The sequence below is a fragment of the Arvicanthis niloticus genome, chromosome 22, assembly GCF_011762505.2.
Source record: "Arvicanthis niloticus isolate mArvNil1 chromosome 22, mArvNil1.pat.X, whole genome shotgun sequence".
Taxonomy (NCBI): domain Eukaryota; kingdom Metazoa; phylum Chordata; class Mammalia; order Rodentia; family Muridae; genus Arvicanthis; species Arvicanthis niloticus.
The window spans coordinates 41,789,564-41,811,183 of record NC_133429.1 but is presented as its reverse complement, the minus strand read 5'-3'; the positions used below and the strand labels follow the sequence as shown (position 1 = coordinate 41,811,183).

Genomic DNA, 21,620 nt, shown 5'->3' with positions numbered 1-21,620 from the left:
GATTGAAGAAACTCCTTCTGTTTCTAAAGTACTGGATACTGGATTTTGATTTATTTTTCAAACTCTTGAGCTAAACCTGTGCTTTTGTATCCTTGATTCTGTTGGTGTGAGTTGTTGCATAACTTGACTTTCAGTTTTAAGCAAATCATGGGTTTCTAGGATAGATTCCACTCAGTTGTGACATGTGATCCTTCACATATTTTTGGTTTATTGGTGTTTTGTTGACGATTTTTGCACATACATTTGTACGGTTAATGTCTGCTCCTTCCTGTGCCAAAATAATACTGGCCTCATGGAATGATCCAGGATTTGTTCCGTCCTCTTCTGCATTTGAAGAGTCTGTACAGGGTTTGGGCTAAACTGTCCATGCGTTGCTGGTAGAATTAATCAGTGCAGTCATTTGGGCCGGATCTTTTCTCTGTGGGATATTAAAAAAAAAAAAAAAACACTAATCACTTTTTAACTTATTATATGTGCATTCAGATTATCCTTTGAGTTAATTTTGGTAGATAGACCCCTAGGAATCTGTTTTTATCATTTGAGTTTTCTAATTTCAAGTGTATTATATTTTCTTGATGTCATACTATTCTTTTATAACACTAAGGATTCAGTAAAGCCATGAAATCTGTAGTGATTGCTCTTCTTCTGTTCTTAATTTTAACAATGTGAGTCTCTCTCCTTTTTCTTCCTCTATCCCTCCTTCCTTTCTTCCTTCCTTCCTTCTTTCCTCTCTCCTTCCTTCTTTCTTCGCTTCTATTTTCATCCTATCCAAGCTATTGCCAGTTTTGATGATCTTTTCAAGAAGCCCTCCCTGCATTCCTATGAATCTCCCTTGCTGAAAATTCCCTTTTTCCACTCTGACCTGAATTCTTTCCATTTGTGTTTGTTTACTTTGCCATTAAAAAAAAAAGTTCCTTAAAATGGAAACATGTTACTGGTTTGAGATTTCTTCTGTCTTAAGGTAGAACTCCACAGTTACAGTGTCCCCTCTCAACCCTGCTCTGAGCTCGCTACCTTAAGTTTTGGTTATTCTTTAAATTACTGATTAATCGTAGAGTATTTCCTAATTTATGCTCTGCCATTGTCTTTACCTCATGAGTCATGATTTTTAGACTCATTAATCTTGATTTTTAAGGTTCCTGTTTCTGTGAGTTTTTCCAGTTTCTCTTCACAGTTGGTTTCTACTTTAATAAGTTTGGAAAGGAAGTTCTATAGATATCAAATAGGTTCAGTTGGCTGATAAGATATGAACAGTATTTGAGGGTTTTGAAAAATTAATTGATGGTGTTTTGTAGCTAGTTTTTTTTTTTTTTTTTTTTTTTTTTTTTGAGGCAGGGTTTCTCTGTATAGTCCTGGCTATCCTGGAACTCACTCTGTAGACCAGGCTGGCCTCGAACTCAGAAATCTGCCTGCCTCTGCCTCCCAAGTGCTAGGATTAAAGGCGTGCGCCACCACCGCCCGGCTTGTAGCTAGTTTTGAAATCAAAACATTTGGTAAACGCTAGAAAATAAGAGTAACTAGACCATTAAAACAAAAACAGTCTTAAGGTTGAATCAGAATGTTAGCAAGAACAGCAAAGACACAAGCATTCTAATCTTTTGTGAGATGCTACACAGAACATCTCAGTTCTAACAGAGTTCTACAAAGTAAAAGTATAGCTTATGTTTGGGAAGGGTGTGAGTATTGGTGATTGATAATGTGTGTGTGTTTGCACACACATAATAATCTCTGATACTTTATTGTAAAAAGAGTAAAAAATACAAAAAAAGCCGGACAGTGGTGGTGCACGCCTTTAATCCCAGCACTTGGGAGGCAGAGGCAGGCGGATTTCTGAGTTCGAGGCCAGCCTGGTCTACAGAGTGAGCTCCAGGACAGCCAGGACTACACAGAAAAACCTGTCTTGAAAAACCAAAACCAAAACCAAAAAAAAAAAACCCACAAAAAACGAAGATCATCATAATAAACCAACCCAGGGAGTGTAATCTCACAACCTCGACATTTAAATGTCTGTAGACCCTAGTGAAAGCATTATGTTTTGATTTCTGCTTTGTGTTTCATGCTTTACTATTCTTTATGAAAACTAAGAATGCTTGAAAGTAGCTAGTTGCATTATTAAGTGAATACAGGTGCCACTGGATACTTCAGCATTTGAAAACATTTCACAGGTGTGAATTTATCTATTCTAGTTGAATGAATTTATTCCCCTTGAATGAAGATCAACTTTAGACATGAGCATTACTAGTGAAATTATTTATTTTCACAGCCTTAAGGCAAATGAACCTTTGGGACATAAACATTTCTATACCCAGCTCCCTTTGCTTCTCTTTCAGGAGTAAACTGGACTCCTTCACTGCAGACTCCTCATGAGCTTCAGTTTCCCAACTTACCACCTGACGTGAAGCATGTGTGCAAAGAACATGACCCTGGACCTCTGGTGCACATACTTACATAAAGATTGAAATTCTTTGGCGGGAAAGTGCTGGACATACAGGCAGAGTCTGAAAACTAGAGATGCCTCTCCCTTTGTCTGTGTTTAGTTGCAGTCTGTAAATACACGAGGAGTAAGGGGTTTCTGCTTCCAGGATCCAGCAGAGCTGAGACATACAACTACTAAGATGCTGGGGGTTAAACGCTCATCTCAGCTCAGCTTGGCATTTCCCTTTTCCAGCTGATGTTTTATGGAATTGCTAGCTTTTATCACAACAGATCACCAGTGACCACTGTTTAGAAAGTGTTACAATCCACTTAAAACTGGCAATGATGGCGTTGGTACTTTGCTGTTCTCAGTGGGCACGGAAGCCATGTCTGTAAAAAAACAAATACTGTTGAACAAAGTGAGATAACTTAGCTTTCCTCCAGCTTTTTTCTAAACTCCGTTCTGTTCTGTTGCACAGAGCAGAACAGAGTCTCATAGGGAGCTATCAATTTCTGTTGAGGCTCTGCTCTTTCTAGGCTTATAAAATGGAATTACTTAACATATATTTCTTCCTTCAGGAACCAACCAATGTCACAGTGGATAATGTTCAACATAATGAAAAAGGTAAGAAGAAAAGGAAAAAAATTACATCACAATTAATTAAATTACACTTTCATATATGTGAGTTTGCAGGGGGAAGTAATGAACAACTAAACTGTTTCTATTCCAATTTAATATAAGATTTTTATAGGTATGAAACAGTATTCTAAAATTTGATGGACACTTATAGTTGTGGTAGATGACATATTATAATATAAGGGTCCATTGGCTGAAGCTGTCTTTATAAAACACAATCCTAGTGCATTAATTACAGGAAAATAAGAGATGAGTTTGCCTCAGGGAACCTCTGAAAAAAAAGAAGAAGAAGAAGAAGAAGAAGAAGAAGAAGAAGAAGAAGAAGAAGAAGAAGAAGAAGAAGAAGAAGAGGAAAAGAAGGAGGAGGAGGAGAAAAGGCAAGGGAGGAGGAGGAGGAGGAAGAAGAAGAGGAGGAGGAAGAGGAGGAGGAAGAAGAAGAAGAGGAGGAGGAGGAGGAGGAAGAAGAAGAAGAGGAGGAGGAGGAGGAAGAAGAAGAAGAGGAGGAGGAGGAGGAGAAAAGGCAAGGGAGGAGGAGGAGGAGGAGGAAGAGGAGGAGGAGGAGGAGGCAGAGGAGGAGAAAGAGGAGGAGGAGGAGGAGGAGGAGGAGGAGGAAGAAGATGGATGGGGAGGAAGAGGAGGACATATCACCACCACCTGGTGATTGTCATCATTCATTGGCACTAATGAATACCATGGAGGAACTTCACACACAGGGACTTTGTTAGAAAGTTTTCGGTTTTTGTGTGCTATAAGAAAACACTGAAAAACGTGTATTGAGTTTTACATAGCCTCAGAAATTTTCACAGATGCACAGACCTTTTGAGATAATTATAAGGTAATGCCAAAGGTCACTATGAAAATCCGTTTGTATTTTAGATTAGCACCCATACTTTATTAATAGGGAAAATCATTTGGTTCCATCTGGCAGTCGTTCTGAAAAAATTTAAAAATTACTTAAGACCAATTGCTCATCATTTGCCCCAGGCCTGCAGATTCTCTGGTTACAGGAGAGTTAAGACATCAGGCGAAGTTTCCAGTCTTTGGCTCTGATCTCTAAATGAAACTGTAAATGTCTTTCGAGGATGTTTGTAGAGACTTAGCTAAAATTAAGCTCTGCTTTACCTGTGGTTTTTATCTTTTATTTCTATCCTTTGTAGTTCTGGAGGTAGAACTTTTGGGGGTACTCAGCCAGCTCTCTGTAGCCTAGTCCTGGCTCTAAGCCCCCGCATCTTCTCAAATCTGCATCTGGTTATCTTTAAATATCTTCACCCAGCCTCCACTTCGGGAGATTGGTTCAAAGATGAAGTGTCTTCATTTTCTCTGAGGAAATCAACTAGATGGTCAGAGGCTTTGGTTCCTCAAAAGCTTCTCCATCAGCAATGCTCGGGAGGCACTGTTTAACTACCCCAAGAGTTCCGGTCGGTCCAAAATAAGGCATTGCTTGGCCTAAGGACCAACAGGTTCCTATAATCATGGCCTCAGCTAAGCTTCTTTGGCTAACCTCATTGGAGATGACAAATCATGCTGCTGTCCAGGTATCTAAAAAGCCTCATGTTGTATTGAAGGATGGAGGCCAAAGCCACGTAAACACACAGAGGACACATGGCGGGCCTCCCCGTGGGCTCCTGGGACTTGCATTCATGTTTTCTACTCTAACGTACTTTCAGTACACCACACCCCTCTTGTAACAGTGACATTGACTCTTAAAAGAGACCAGATGGCTCATTGTCTTTTTTCTTTCCTCCCAAGGAATACTGCATAAAACCCCCATCAGCTTCCAAAGTATCCTAGAAGGAACCAAGCATTTCCACAAAGACTTCCTCATTGGAGAAGGAGAGATATTTGAAGTATACAGAGTGGACATTCAAAACCAAACATACGCTGTTAAATTATTTAAACAGGTATGAAAAGAATCAGTATCACCAACACCCATTCCCCTGGTTTATTACCATTTCATATTCAAAGGCGTCACTTTTTAAAACCAATATGGGTAGGAGAAATAGCTGACCTTTCCCCTGGATTGAGACAGTGAGTAGGACTTTGAAGAACAGTGAAGGATCGAAAGTCCACATGCTGGGGAAACAGAGGCAGGACTAGACTTGTGGGTAGCAATTCATGTGGTGGCACATGGGGGTTGGGAAGGAAACACAGACGATAATACAGAAAAGAGGAGCCGATACCTGATGAAGCAGAGGAGTGAAAGGTTTGGATCTGTATTTAAAACACAGTGTTGGCTAGAGCACAGACGGAGGACTGGAGGGTAGCAGGAGGCGTGACAAAAGACTGGAAGAAGAAAGCCTAGGCAGAGGTTTGTCTCTGGTGTGAACACTATCTGGTGTGAAACAGGACCTTAGCTGGTTCTCCCAGCTATGCTTGTGATAGACTCACCCTGGAAACTTTAACTGTCCATTTCAGGCAGAGGAGGGGGCAGCATAGCAACTGGTTAACTCAGGTTGGTGGATGTGGTGCCAGATATAAGTATCTGTAAAATATCTTTAGGTGGCAGACATCAACATTAAAAACTTTGGAGAATATAATATAGTTGTATCATTTCCCCCCTTCCCTTTCCTCTCTTCAAACCTCCCTATGTGGCCCCTCTTTCAAATATATGACCCTTTTCTTTAATTGGTGTTACATATATATATATATATAATATATATATGTGTGTGTGTATACACATAAATGTATATATACATAATATGTATATATTACATATATAATATACATAAATATGTTATAGAATATATAATCTATAAAATATGTCTATAATGTATAAATATGCATTATAATACATATAAATCCTAAATTCATAATTACAACCAGTTTAGTCTGTGTCATGTTACTTGTATGTATGTTTTCAGGGCTGACCATTCGGTATTGGGTAATCAACTGATTTCACTCTTTCCTAGGGAAGACTGTTTCCCCAACTCTCAGCATCCTTTGGTTGCCTGTGGTTCTTTGTTAGGCTGAAGCCTCCTGGGCTCCCTTCCACGCCTGTCAGTTGTTCTTTCCCTTGTTCAGCTCATGTTTAGTCAGTCATGTTGGCGAGACTTCATGGGTGTGACTTCTGACGTTTCTAGGAGGCACAATCTCACAGTGAACGCCCTGATGCTCCGGCTCCTAGGATATTTTCATCTCCTCTTCCTCCATGTTCCCTGAGCATTAACTGTTTTGTAGATGTTTCTATTGGAACTGTGCCCTGCATTTTGACGGCTTGTGTTCTTCTGTAATGGTTGCCATCTGTTGGAAAAAGAAGTGTCCTTAGTGAGCGGTGAGGACTGCCCTTAACCATGGCAATAAGAAGTTTTATTTAGAATGTATTTAGGGATTATACTGGCTTGGGAAATATTTACAATATTTAGAATGTACTCAGGGATTATACTGGCTTGGGAAAGTGGTGGGTGTAGGTTCTCCTATAAGATCCATGACTTTACTAGCCCTGAATACTTGGCTGGGTTTCTAGTACCAGCCATAGTTTCTCTTAAGACTTGTTCAATTAGAGTTGTTGGTTACCACCAAGGTATGGGTGCCACTACTGCACTCTTGGGGTTATCACAGGATGCTAGTCATTGTTGAGAACTGTTACTCAAGCTGAGACAAAGTCACCGGGGAATGTGAGAAGGAAACAGTGCGGTGGACTAGACCTAGTTACTGGTGGATGGATTGGGAAATACAGAAAGGACGGAGCCTAACATGATTCCTGCTCTGTAGGTTACGTCACAGAGACCTTTATGTAACCATTAAGTGAGTCCTTCATGTCCTTAAATTGATTTTGTGTCAGTAATCTCATACAGACACATTGAGATTCCTGAGATCAACTATCTACTAAAGAAAATGGAACTGTAAAATATTCATTGTAAAACAAGACGTTAGAATATGGGTCCTTGAGATCTAATTGAAGCCAGTTGGCTTTTTTTTTTTTTTTAAAGATTTATTTACTTATTAGTTTTTTAACTGTTGATGTGTCACTGGCCCCTATTGGGATACTCTTTCAATGGTTGAAGAGTAAAGCCACCTCCCCCAAGGGTCTCTGCAGTCTTCTCTCTGCAACTGCTGCAGCAGCTGGGCACCCTTTGGGGAATCTTCACAGATGACTTTGGAGTGGCAGGCTCTTGCCTCCAGGTCTCCTCCTCTCTTTGTCTACATCCTCTCCTCCAGCCTGGCCCGACTTACCTACAGCATCTTTGTCTTACTTCATTGTACTGGTTTCCTCCTCTGCTTTTCTCAGCGGGGTAACTGGTGTTCTCTTGCGAGCTTTTATTTCTTTGTACAGCCCAGAGACTTATTACAGGGCTGCTTTGAGTGGATGTGTTGAGTGGTTCTGAAGAATTGAGCTGTACCTGGTCCTATCCTATAGTATAGCGCCCTCTTAAGGTGGCAGGTGGAAATACAGGGTCTTTGCCTCTCTTTGCTTTTCTTTTTCTCCCCTCCCCTCCCCTCTTCTCCTCTCCCTTCCCCTCTCCTCTTCTCCCCTTCCCTCCCCTCTCCTCTTCTCCCCTTCCCTCCCCTCTCCTCTTCTCCTCTCCCCTTCCCTTCCCTTCTTTCCTTTTTCCTCCACTCCATTTTCCCCTCAACTCAAGATCATGCAAATTTAGGAAAACCCCTTAGTGTAGTAATTGCATACTTCTCTAAAGGAATGCAATTTGAAACACTGGACAATGCCTTTAATCCCATTTCTCAAAGAACCGGATGTGGAGAACGCCACAGTGCTTCCCTCACCTGGACATCTACTTATAGCTGCTGATTAGGGTTGGGCAGGTCTGGGCAGCAAAGCAGCTCACAACCCAGAGGAAGTCTTTCACTCATAAGCCACATTCAAGAGCAAGGTTTGCAGACACACAACCAGGAGTCTCTTTCTTTGCCAGATTTCAAACAAAACACCAGGCAAACTGACTGACAAAGGGTTAGAAACAGCCAGTGCAAGGGAGAGAGGGGCCTCTTCTTCCCTGAGAGAGACTCTGCCAGACCTAGGTAGCGAAGAAGTAATTCTGGGAAATGATTAATGAGTTAAGCTTTTTATTTTTAAGTCAACTTGGACAGTGGTGCCCAGAATTCCACTTGGGTTTCGATGACGACAGAGCTCTAAACACTTCATTTCATTACATGTTGCAAGTGAGTACCTTATAGCTAGGACCTCATGGCATCTTAAACAGTTTAACAGTAGAAGGAGCAAGGAACTTGAGATCCAAGATCATACAATGATACAGCATTGAACAAACCTAGGATGTGCCATCTACTGCAAGGTGCTCAGTACAACCTTGTTGAGGTTATTAATTTATTCAATATCTGTGTGCCTAGATCTTGGTTAGATTTTTTTTTAATTATTATTATTTTTAGACAGGATCCTACTGTGTAGACCCAGGCTGGCCTCAAAACTCACAGAAACATATCTACCTCCTGAACGGTGAGATTAAAGCCCTGTGCCATTTGTCTAGATTAGAATCTTTGTAGTCAGAAGTTACAATTTCCTTAGCGAGGTAGGCACACATCTTTTCAGAATGAATGCAAAAACAAATTTGAATGGACGTATGCAAAGGAACCGATCCATGAATGCTAAAACAGCGGAAGTTTGCGAAGAACATAGGTAGCATAACTTTTTTTCCCTGTGAGATCAGTGAATAGTTTCTATCGCTGTGGAGTTTTCTGTGAATGCATAATATTTTTGAATTTCTGTAAATGTGAAATTTCTGGTGAGTTTGAACATGGTATTCGCAACGTGGCAGATTGCAGAAGAACATTCGACTCAAGAGTAGCGGCATCTTGTTTGGGACTTTAAAACATTTTTGAAAATCTGATGACTGCTAAGGATTCCTGGGGGGTGGGGTGGGGTTTTTCTGGGGGTGGGGTTACAGGGGGTGGGGCTACAGGGGGTGGGGCTCAACTTTACATCCAATAGGGAAACTTGTCCTAGACAAAGATTCTCAGAAGTAGAGAGGCATCTCTTAAATTGTTTCCTTTTTTCTTTCTTGTGTGACATTTAGGAGAAAAAAACCCAGCTTAAGAAGCACTGGAGGAGATTTTTATCAGAACTGGAAGTTTTACTCTTGTGAGTGTACTTCATTCATCTTGGGGTCTCAGAGCATAGGGTTTGTCGTTTAATTAGTGTGGGTTGGATGTTAGGATGTCGGATACAGTTTTGACATCTGCTTTGGTGTACTCTTTAAAATGCATTCTAAAATGTATTTTGGGATGGGACGGAATTATGGAATGGAGCCTTTCCGTGATTCACTTGGACATAACGAAACAAGAAATTGTCACAAGAAGTTAGGTGAAATCCTGTGTGACTAACATGGCCGAACGTTAATTCTTAGCATCAGAATGCTTCCCCTTTCTCAGAGATGTCTCAGTTGAAACACTGTTTCGTCAGAGTGGTTCTCTTCAGAAAGAGAATTTTAGACAAAGAAATCAAGGGCTTTTGATGTGCATATGATTTTCCTGGGAACGCATTCTCACGTGCTGGTGGTCCCGGGAGACAAATCTAGATGTCTTCAGTTTTATATAAATTCATAAGTGCAGCTGTGCAGCCCGCCTCACAGACGCCCATTACCCTCCACAAATATAGGACATTCTTTTTCCTAGTACTTTTGATAGGTCACATAGGGGTGGAGAGAAAAGCAGGGAGTGCAGACATTATGCTGCATCCGGTCCCTCTCATAGCCAGCACCAGAGACTAGAATCTTGGGAGCTAATATGAATAGCCAATGAAACTCTCCATCCAGAAATTGTAATAGATTTTTTCTTGCATTCAAGTTTTACTTGTTTATAAAAGGTAAGATTCAGACATTTCAAAATCTGAGATGCGCAAAACAGTAACTTAGTGTTTTTTCCCTCTACCCGGCTGTTTTCTTTTGTTTCGTTTTCCCCCAAAGGCAACAGTATTGCCAGCTTTTAAAAATATATATTTTTGTTTTAAAAATATATTCTTGGAGGTGTTTTACGAGAGTGCAAGAACATTGGGTTCTTGAGAGCATGTTTGGCAGTTCAGTACAGAGGAAGGGGACACCCACCTAGCCAGCCAGATCAACTGGATTAACCCTGGTATCAATGGAGAGACAGATATCCTAGCTAGATCTACCCCCCACCACATGTGTACACACACACACACACACACACACACACACACACACACACACACACACACACTTGGTTTCTTAGTTTTCTCCTTTCAGGTAACAGGTATCATAGCACACTGTTCGCCTGCTGTTCTGTGGGTCACTGACCTGCCTTCTGTTGAGAGGCTTAAATCTCTCTAATCTTTCTTGACTCAAGAACGCAGTAACATAGGCGTCCGCCTGCAGAGGGCGCGGGCCCTCTGCGCTCTCTCTCTATCCCGCGGGTTCAAATCCCGCTCGCTCCTACCGCGTCTCATGGGGAAAAAAAAAGAATGCAGTAACAGCCCTGCTATCTTAAAAGAAAAAAAAAAATCATTGCCAAGGCCAGTGTTGAAGACATTTTGTTTTAGGACCTGTATGGCGTCAGAGCTCTTATTTCAGTTTGTGATGTGTCTATCAAGTCAATTTTTACATGTGGTGTAAGACAAATCCAGGTTCTCTCTTTTCTTGCGTCTTTCTGTAGTGTCAGTCATTGAAGAGATGTTTCTCTCCCCGTGTGTATTTCTTTCCTCCTAGTCGGGATTTTAGTTGAGGACGTACTTAGGGCTCGGCTGATTTTGGACCCTCTGTTCTGTGGCTGACCCGCGGGACTGCTTTCTGCCAATTCCCAGGGATTTGATTACCACAGCCTGTGATGTTTTGAGTCAGGGTTCTGCTTGCTCACATTACGGTTGACTGAGTCGTTCATGGCTTCATCTGAGTTTGAGGACTTCTATTGTAGCAGAAATACATTGTTGCAATTTTAGTAGCATAACAATCTGAGGCTTACTTTGGGCAGTTTGAACAATTTGGCAGAATTAATTATTGATCTTTCCAATTGTGTCTCTAATTCTCTTACCCCTGTAGTTTTAAGCATGTAGATTATTTATCTCTGTGGTTACATTTGTTCCTTAGTGTTTTATTCTTTCTGATGCCTTGATAACAGATAATTTTCACCATTTCTTATTCGGGTTGCTGCTATCCAGAACATTAATTTTATATGTTGATTTTTGTATTGGAAGAAATTGGTGAATTTATCAGTTCTAGTCTTTTTTAAAAATTTCTCTTTGTTTTTGTGGAGACTTTAAGGTTTTCCACATATGAGACCGTGTAATGAGCAAATGGAGACAATTTCTCTTTCTCCTTTTCATCTCAGATACCTTTCTTTTTCTTGTCTCATTGCGCTAGCTAGGATTTATACTGAGTATGGGCCCCACATCTTACTCCCTCTCCTGAAGGAAAATGACTTTGTCATGATAAGTTATGCCTTTAGCTATGCTTTATTGTGTGTAGCATTTATTACATCGAGGCACGTAGTCTCCATAATTCATTGAGAGTTTCATCGTGAAGGGCTTTGAATCTTGATCAATGCGTTTCCTGTATCTGTTGAGATGATCCTATGACTATTTAACTTCACTTTCATAATGTGGCATATTATTGGCCACTTTTTTTGCACGCTGTGCCACTTTTGAATCCCAATGGTAATTCTACTTTATCGGGGTATGTGACCTTATAAAAATAACATTTTACCTCTTTGAGATTTCATACAATGTCTTGGGTTGTATTTGCTTTCCTTTGGCCATTTCTTCCGGGTCCACTCTCTCTCTCCCTTTACCTCTCAACCCACCCAACTTTGAATACTTTTTTAAAAAATTCATTAGCACTCTTTTTGTTTGGTTTTTTTCTTTGTTAGTTTGATTGGTTGACTTATTTTTCAGGACAGGGTTTCTCTACATAGCACTGGTTGTCCTAGAACTCGCTCTGTAGAGCAGAGAGATCCACCTGGCTCTGTCCTTAGATGGCTGGGATTAGAGGTGTGTGCCACCACCATCCAGCTAGAACTCTTTGTGTGTGTTTGTGTGTGTGTGTGTGTGTGTGAGTGTGTGTGTGTGTGCGGGGGGGGGGGGTGGTCTTTCAGGAAGCCTCTATAGTAGTAAATTTTCATATGGCAATTTTGGAAAAGCCTTCTGTGTTAGTTATATCTCCAAATGTTCCCTCCATCCCACCCTCCTATCCTTCATCCAAATTTAACCCTTCCTTTTCCATTATTCATTTTAGCCCTTTATACCATTGGATTCTATTATTTATTTAATGTATATGAGTACACTGTAGCTGGCTTCAGACACACCAGAAAAGGGCATCAAATCCCATTACAGATAGTTGTGAACTCAGGACCTTTGGAAGAACAGTCAGTGCTCTTAACTGCTGAGCCATCTCTCCAGCTACTTTGTAGCTATTTGTATTTCTGTTTTTGAGAGATTTCTCTGTTTCATTCCATAACATTTTTATACTTGATCTTAGCCCAAAGGCCAAGAAGTGATTCCATAACATTTTTAAACTGTGTTTACTTTTTTTTTATTTCCTTATGTATTCTAGATATTAATTCTCTGTCAGAGGTATAGCTAGCAAATATTTTCTCCTGTTCTATAGGATCGTGCAAAAATTTGTATATGAACTAGAGCAAAACCTTGCATGGTTTTCTTTTCAAATTTTGTGTCAATATTCTTACTGTGATTGTATCAACTGTACATGTGTACATTAAGAGAGTATATTTGTGTTTGTAGGAAGTTTGCTACAAAAGAAGCAAATAATAGACTTCAGAAGTAGAACTTTTTTTTTTACAGCTTCATTGTTTTTTTATGCTCTCAAATTTGTCCAAAACATAGCAGGCATTCAGAATATTAAACCAAACTTGAGAGAACAACATAAATTCCATTTGTCTCCATTTAAGGACCAGGCCTGATTTCCAAAAAAAGGCCCTAAGGCACCAGCTCCAGGAACAGACCATAAACAAGGTCATAAAATTCCCTCCCCAAAGAACAGCCTGGGGATAACCACAAAAATGGGGAAATACCTTATCTCAGGATGGGCCAGCTGTGCTGGGCAGCCCTATCTCATCCTGTGTAAACATCCATGACATAGGAACGCAGACCACTGACCACCTGCGACCCACTAACACCCACCAATAAAATTTTAGATTACCAATTGTTTTTTTGGGGTTTTTTTGTTTTGTTTTTTGTTTTTTGTTTTTTTCAAAGTTCACCCTGTTCCCTACAGGAAGACCTGAGTGCCTTTGTCTGGGGCTCACATTTCAAATTCTCGGTTGACACCCCCACTCCCACCCCCCATCCTCCCCTTCTACCCCCACCCCCCATGCTGGTTGTTTCTGCAGAATAAGTGCTATTTGTTTTTGCATACTGTCTGAGTCTGGGGGGGGGTTCTTTCTTCAGCGATTTTGGTATTGGCACATTTCACATTTTATGGTTACCTGTGGTGTTAAGACACAGTGCCTGCAATGACAAGACACCTGATAAAAAGGACTTAAGGGGCTGACGGCTGTTTTGGCTCATGGTTTGAGAGGACAGCACATCATGGCAAGAGGTCACTGTGGTAGGATTGCAAGGTAACTGGTCTCATTGATTCCGGCCTGGAAGCATGGAGAGATGGATCTTTGTGCTCAACTTGCCTGGTTCTTTTGATTCATTTCTGGACCCGAGGCCATCAGATGGTGCTGACCGAGTGCTGTACTTTACTGAAGTTAGACAATGAGGAGTGACAGTTAAGGGACTCTAGCCAGCAAACACCACTCTGGCTCTGACAGGCCTTGCCCTGTTCCCCATTCCCTCTGCCTTGCTAAAAACCATTATGTTAGATTCCCAAGGCTAACCACCCAGATCTATTTCCTCCCCCTATGGCAGACTACCAAGGTCCAGCTATCAAAGGCTCCCTTGGGGCTGCCCTAATTAGACAGTCCAATCAAAATTAAACGCCTTGTCCTAGTGTGAGGTTTCTCCTTTTGCTCTTATGAACTGCCATTTGCCTATGGGCCACAGTCTGCCTCCTGTCTATCCCCATTCCCCAGACAAATACCCCTGCCCCCTCCCTGTCCCCTTCCCCTTCTCCCTCTCTATCTCCTGCCTTTGTTTCTTATTCCTTGCCTTCTGTCCCTCTGGGACAAATAAATCTCTTTTGTGCTGAGAACTTGGTCTTAGAGTTTCTTGAGCCAACACCGGGCCCTTCCACTATCACACCTGGACTATTCTGATCTTCACGTAACAGTGACATCCAAGGAATAGAGCTTATTTGGGCTAATTGGTTAATAAATGATTAGGTCAGGAGCCTAAGATATATACCCTAATGTAGAAATCTGAAATTTAAAATCAGTGTTGTATTTTTATAGATGGAGACTCTATTGTGTGGATTGTAGATAACAATCAAAGCTTTGTAAAGGCATGACTGTCCTTTGCCTGCATGTAACTGGGCCTTAACCCAGCACCTGATGTAGTAATGCCCCAGCGATGCATGGGTAAAGACAGTCTTCTCTAGTCCTCTGTTTCCGTGGTTCTCCTTATATTGCACACTTAATCAGATGGGTTTCCGTTGCATACCATTATTTGTTTAACAAATAAAAATATGACACAGTTTCGTATCAGTGCAAACGAGTGAATCTTGAATTGTGTTTTTTATATGAACTTTTTGTATGACATTCTCAGCACCCCAGTGCTTAGGAAACCGACGCTTCCTTAAATTTTCTGCCTTGTATTTTAATATATTATATTGATTTACATGCTGACAGTTGATTAAAAAGGGTGGGTGGAACTGGTAGTTGTTGTAACTCCCAAGGAGATGTCAGAACTGTTCCCGCCCCTCCTGATCGAGTCTCTTGTCCATCTTCTATTTGAGTTGAGAATCTGATGGTTTAAAACATTTCTGCTTCAAGGTTCCGTCACCCCCACATACTAGAGCTGGCTGCATATTTCACGGAGACTGAGAAACTTTGTCTGGTTTATCCCTATATGAGCAACGGGACGCTTTTCGACAGATTACAGTGCACAGTAAGTCACCCACCGGTTCCTCAGGTCTTTTGGCTCACTAAAGCCCAGGGTGAAGGGGGGCTGTTAATACTGGCGGGAGCTGAGGGGTGAGATCTGAGCATGCGCATGGGGGGAGGGGATTCACCAATGGTTCTCTGGGAAGCAAAGGACCTCCCAGGAGATTGATTTCTTCTTACCCTTAGAGTTTCTGGGTTCTGTGTAATATTAACGAATATGTGCAGTGAGTTTATATCAGCTACTCTGAGCTCCCTTGGCATGTGGTATTCAGGTGGACATAGGGTTGGGGAGTCGAGCCCAGTGAGTTATGCATGCTAAGCAAGGATTCTCCTGCTGAGCTGTGTGTACTCCCAGGCCACTGGCCACAGTTTGCTTAACCTAATGTTAAAAATTGTTCGGTATTTCCCTGGAGCCGTGGTTCTCAACCTTCCTTCCCAGTGCTGTGACCCTTTAGCACAGTTCCTCATGATGTGGTAATCCCCCAACCATACAAATATTTTCATTGTTACTTCATAACTGTAATAAATTGTAATGTAAATATCTGATATACGTTATATTTGATATGTGAACCCTATGGGCTTTGCAACCTGTAGGTTGAGAATCCCTGCCCTAGAGGCATAGAGGGAAAACCCATTTGGAATTAAAACTAGGTTGTAGCAAACTGAATTGTTAATTTGCCTCTCCTTCCATCTTGCTATCTACAGCTGTGGCTATTGTGTTTTATAAAAAGATAGAGAAGCCTGGGATATGTTTGGTGGAGGTGTGGTCTGGTTTGGGGGAAGGGGTGCCTCTGTGGGCCCATGTTAAGGCATCCCTTCTCTCTGAGGTACCAGCCACAGATGGTATAGTATGGAATAGAGTTTATTTAGGGCATGTGGAGGGAAGCTGAGAGAGTAGAGACACAGAAAGTCAGAGAGCAAGAAAAAGAGAGGGGGGGAGGGAGAGAGAAAGAGAAGGAGAGAGAGAGAGGAAGAGAGAGAGGCAGGCCGTGAGTACTTGGAGAGAGAGGGGGGAGGGGAATGGGAAGAGAGAGTGAAGAGGGCAAAGGGCAAGAGGAGAAGAGAGTGAGGGAGTGAGGAGGGGACAAGCAGCCTCTTTTATAGTGAGTCAGGCTCACCTGGCTGTTGCCAGGTAACTGTGGGGCAGAGCCTAGAAGGAATGCCAACAGTGGCTATGGAACCATGTGCCTGCATAGTGAGTAGATAGGTAATTTGCACTAAGAAAATACAACTAAGCCAACCTGCCTTGCTTTTTAGAATGGCACAGCCCCACTTTCCTGGAACGTTCGAATCAGTGTATTAACAGGAATAGCCAAAGCCATCCAATGCTTACACAACACCCGGCCGTGCGCTGTCATCTGTGGCAACATTTCCAGGTAAATGATCTGAGACGCTTAGGCTCCACCTAAATCCCTGTCATCACCACAGGTCAGGGCTCTTTTCTGCCGATCCTCTTCCTGAAGACTTACGAGTGTAATAAGCCCTCTCACCTGAGTGCTACAATTCTTACATTATTTTTTTCTTCAACGAGAATGTGTTCACCAGATTTCTAGAAACCACATTTACATCTCCAAGGGGAGGGCTATATTACATTTATGAGTTTAACAAAAGGATACACAATGTATATGGGAATTCCCCAGAGGACAACAGCGGTGAATCTAAGTTTTTGGTCCTTGACTCACTAGAGTCTTACTTGTTACGGTGAGGCTGCCTCCTCATGCCTTCTGGGCCTATCTTCTTGTCAATTGGTAAGAAGCCAACATGGATCCAATAATCCAACGTGGATTGTTACATCTAAGACATAAGAAAATCAGAAGCAGTATTTTCTATCCTTTGTCTCTAATTAAACATGTGTGTGCGTGTGCATGCACACTTGTGAACTTGTGTACACAGACACACACACACATTCAGAGTGGACTCCCACAGCAATGTCCCTTGATAATTTTCTCCTCGTGTTCCTTATGTTGTACTCATCCAGAAGGCTCAGACCACACTTTTACTGAATGCCCGGGGCAGCTGTGTTTGCAGGCTGCTGCCTCTCTCTAGTATCGTGAAAGCTTTTAGTGCACCTTTAACGTAAGCCAAAGAGGAGTGGGTGGCTCACTTTTTCTGGAGAAATGAACATGAAACAAGAGAACTGTAGATTTCTCCTTAGTCCTGGGGACTAAGGAAGAACAGTACTGTTGGAAGAACAGCCCCGAGATGCCCGTTTCTGCTGTAGTGTGGAACTACTGCAGTTGTCAGAGGTTTCTCAGAGTCTGAGCAGAATCAAAGGACCCTCACAGGACCTGGATACAGGGGACTGTGATGGTCCCAGGGATCAGGGGGATCGCCAGTGGGGTCCATTCAATATGGTTGGGGAACATTCCCACCTAAAATTATGTCTCTTGCATCCAGACTATTATCGCTAAGGAATACAGTGGCTACTCAGATATTTGCTTTATTTACTAAGGGAGAGTAGTGTTGGATTCTCACCTGTGCCTTTCTTCCTCTGGCCTAAAGTGAGCACCAGTTTATTTTGAATCTCACATGGTAAAACCTTAATATTTGTTTCCCTTTGTGTGGTTCAGTTCATCAGTTCCCTTTCTTGAAAGCATTTGCAGAACAGACAGGAGAGCAATTCTCCATAAGAGAGAGAAACAAGGGCATCCATAAACTGGGGCAAAGGACACATCAGGCTGGGGAGGGCAATAGGTGCAGGCCCACCCACTTCCTGAGGCACTAGGTAACACTACGTGAGGGGACTAGGAAGTGCCTATCCAGTGCCTCTTCCATCCTGTGAGACAGTCCGGACAATTTAATGAGATTCTGTGTCAGGGATAAAGTAAAAAGAAGGCTAGAGATACTGCTTAGGCATGGAGTACTTTCCCAGCACGTGTGAGGCTGTGTGCTCAACTTCTAGTACAGATAAAAATAAAAGGAACCAAATAGAAAAAAAGGGAGGAGAAAAAGAGGGAGGAGAGGTGGTCAGGATACTGGCACTATCCCGACCATGGATATCAGTTATGGATCTAACTGATATCATGGTAAAGCCTCTGAAGCTGCCGTGGCTTTTCAAAGACACCAAAAAAATAGGGCGGGGCATACAGTCCGTGCGCCTTGACCAGTCCTGGAGCAGGGCTGTAACCTGAGTGCAGCATCTCCCTTCTTCCGTGCCCAGTAGGACTTGAGGACTCAGATGTGTGAGCCATCTTCAGCTAACCCTTCACGCTAGGGAGCCAGAGCCAGCCTGGGAACTGGGACAGCGATGATGGGAACACAGGGGCACAGTTACAGAGGAGAGAGTTCTGAAAGAAAGAAGAGAGCCGGGAGTGTTTCTTCAAAACCATTCTCCTGTATTCTCCCACCTCCCAGCTCAGGGTTCCCTGATGTGTAAATCAGGAAGACCTGAGGAACCAGAGAGTCCTTTTAAACTGTGACTCAAGGGGACTGGCACAGCTTCTCTAAGCCTCAGTCTTTGTCTCTCTTAAAAAGGCTTAAGGATAGACCAATAATTTCATGTCTTAAGGTTAAACAGCTTAAGGTGTCTCGGTGCTGAGGAGGGCATGCACTCGGCCACTGGCCACTGCTACTATCTCCTGTGGTACTTGGTCCAGACGTGTTGCAGTGGCAGATGCTGAGATGCAAGGGACAGTAAGTGCTCTTGCTCATAACTCCCCCATGTACTTCACGGTGAGCTCATGCCTCGAAAATCCGTCCTGCGAACGAGCTCTGCCTTTAAAAAGAGCCACCTTTAAAAGTGTCGTAGGGTGTGCTGGTGGAACACCGGTGGTGGGAGTCAGATTCTTTTTTGAGCAAAATCTGTTGTGTGCAAAGTTCAATGGAGACCACAGTTGGCCAAACACAGAAAATATGTGTCACATTGAAGTATACGCAGTGTGTGGCTGGGCTGAATCAGAGTCGGAGCTAGAGAAGCCCAAGCCAAGTCCTAGAGGAAGTGTGTGTGTGTGTGTGTGGGGGGGGGGGGTTGTTTATGTTTTGGTTTTGTTTTGTTTTAACAGAGACTGATTGAAAGTAGAGGGGAGGTAGTAAATTTGTTCAAGAGGGTCAAAGCAAAGAACTGCCTCACTTACAGCAGAAGCAAAGTAAGGAAGGAGAAAGAAGGTCACCTTGTTGGCTGGAGAACAGATGAAGGTTGGAAGTAAGCTAAATTGAGGTGACCAGGACAGAGAACATGATGGCCAAGGGGTTGATGGGCTTGAGAGGTGATTAGGTTGGAGACTTAGGTTTGGTAAGAAAACTCTAGGGAGAGACTCAAGCTTGTCTTGAGGACACACGGGAGTAGAAAGATTCTGTCGTCTCACGTGTTTCTAAGGCAATAATAGCCCAGGTACTTACTAAAGTATGTATGCTATGCTAAATTTAAAGCTAATAGCCCAGCTAGACAGAATCCCGGTGGTAAGCACACAGAAGCTGATAGACAGCAAACCAATCAGCGAGCACAGTGTAAGGGAGAAGGTGACGCTTGAGCTGGGAATACAGCGAATCGCTTATTTACTTTATAGTTGGGGGAAGGGCTCGTGATTGTTCCCTGTCTGGCTGTTATGGTTTCGATCTTATGTGTATCTGAAAGAACCTAGCATGGTGGCTCATCCTAGCACTTTCGAGGCTAAGAAGGAACATTGTCGTGAGTTTGAGGCCAGTATGTATTGCTGGGCTGTCTCGACCAGCCAGCTTCTGAGTAATGACACAGAGACTTTATTTACCTATAGCTTATACCTTATAGCTTAGATGTATTCCCAGCTAGCGCCAATAACTTAACAACCCATTTATTCCACTCTACGTCTGCCATATGGCCCGTTACCTCTCCATCAGTCCCTGCACCTGTTTCTTCCTCCGCATCTGGCTGGTGAATCGCCTGTACCTGCTTCTTTCCCAGAGTTCCTATCTACACCGGAAGTCCTACCTTGCCCTTCCTGCTCTATGATAGGTCATCAGCTCTTTACTGAACCAATCAGAAGGTTATGGAGAAGAGTGTTTACGAAACACTGAGACAGCTGATGCTTCCTGTTCTCCAGGCTCTGCTGGTACAGAAACCAACATTTAAATAATACAAAGACAACCTATACACAGAAGACAAAAAGATTATCCCAACAGGTATGAGATGTAGAATGAGATCTTCCCCTCTCCCCAAGGAAATATCTCTCAAGGGCTCCTCTATTGAAGGTGTGACAGTCTCTACAGTGGTCCTATTAGTGGTCTTCGGACATTTAGGAAGTGGACTGTGGTATAGGAAGTAGGTCACTGGGAGCATCTCCATGAAGGGATATGAGGCCCCTGGACCTTGCTGCTGGTCTTTGCTTCTTAACCAACACAGGGAGAACAGACCTCTTCTGCTTTTACACAATGATGTATGTTCCTGCCAAAGGCCCAAAGTAATGGGACCAACCAACCATGGACTGAAACCACGAGTCAGAATAAATCATCCGCTCTTTTTAAATTGTTTCTCTCGGGTATTTTGTGAGTGAGGGAAAGCTGACTACCATGACGGATTTCCCAGGGTCTGAGGATTCTAATGCAGTCAGGCCATAGACTGCACCTGCAGGGTTCTCTGCCACCTCCCCAGCCTGCAAAATAATGATCTGCAGGAAGCAAGAAGGCAGTTCAGTTCCACATGACTAAGTATCCTGTGTTGGTTCCAGCTTCAGGAGTCTGACCCTGAGTAGTTTATTTTAGGCATCTCTAAGCAAGGCACAGTTTGATGAAAATGTTCCTGGTGATAATTAACTTGGTCTTGTGTGTGCAATAAAACATATATAAGTCTGCTTGAAGAACTCGAGGCACAATGTAGGCTAACTAAAGATTGGACATGACTACATGAAAACGCTTTGCAAAGCTCATGTCATATCCATTAAGATGAGTTCTATAAATAGACGAAAAGCAAACTTATGATAAAGGTCTTGGGGGGGGGGGGAGTCTGGTGTGGTCTCTGGGCACACAGATAGTGCAAAGGTCACAGGTTATTAGCCACATCAGCTACCAGCCTTCTAGGTGGACAACAGGATAACAGGATATGCATCCCTTCCTTTGAAAGAACAACCCTGTATGTTTACCATTCCAAGTTGTCTTAGATCTGATCTGTGAGCATAAGGATCTCTGTGCCTCTTACATGCACAAACACACACACACACACCCATACACACATAAACACAGACATGTACATAAAAATACATATACACATACACAGACACATACACGAACACATATACATGCATATACAAACATACACAATACATAAACATATACACATACACTCACATAATCACACACACACCCATACACACACACATAAACACAGGCACGTACATACAAATATACACACAGACACATACATACACACACATACACAAACACATATAGACACGTACACAAACACATACACAATATGCAAACATACACACACACATAATCACACACACACCCATACACACATAAACACAGACATGTACATATGAATATACACACAAACACATACACACTTACACACACATACACAGGAATAGACATATACATACACACACATATATATACACACATACATGCACATACACACATAAACACAGACAAATAGATACAAATACACACACATATACATACACACATACATAGACATATACATACACACACGTACACAAACACACACACA

The 21,620-nt window shown here is 42.4% G+C and overlaps 1 protein-coding gene across 2 annotated transcripts in view; it reads left to right on the top strand.

The window, feature by feature from the left end:
- Window positions 1-21,620, top strand: part of Irak3 (interleukin 1 receptor associated kinase 3) — a 52,248-nt gene that overhangs the window by 18,252 nt on the left and 12,376 nt on the right. For both annotated transcript variants that reach the window (XM_076920340.1, XM_076920339.1), the window contains exons 3-8: window positions 2,331-2,434; window positions 2,995-3,040; window positions 4,802-4,953; window positions 9,034-9,098; window positions 14,864-14,978; window positions 16,232-16,350. In XM_076920340.1, coding sequence (XP_076776455.1) covers window positions 2,331-2,434; window positions 2,995-3,040; window positions 4,802-4,953; window positions 9,034-9,098; window positions 14,864-14,978; window positions 16,232-16,350 — 601 coding nt within the window. The remainder of the gene's footprint in view (window positions 1-2,330; window positions 2,435-2,994; window positions 3,041-4,801; window positions 4,954-9,033; window positions 9,099-14,863; window positions 14,979-16,231; window positions 16,351-21,620) is intronic.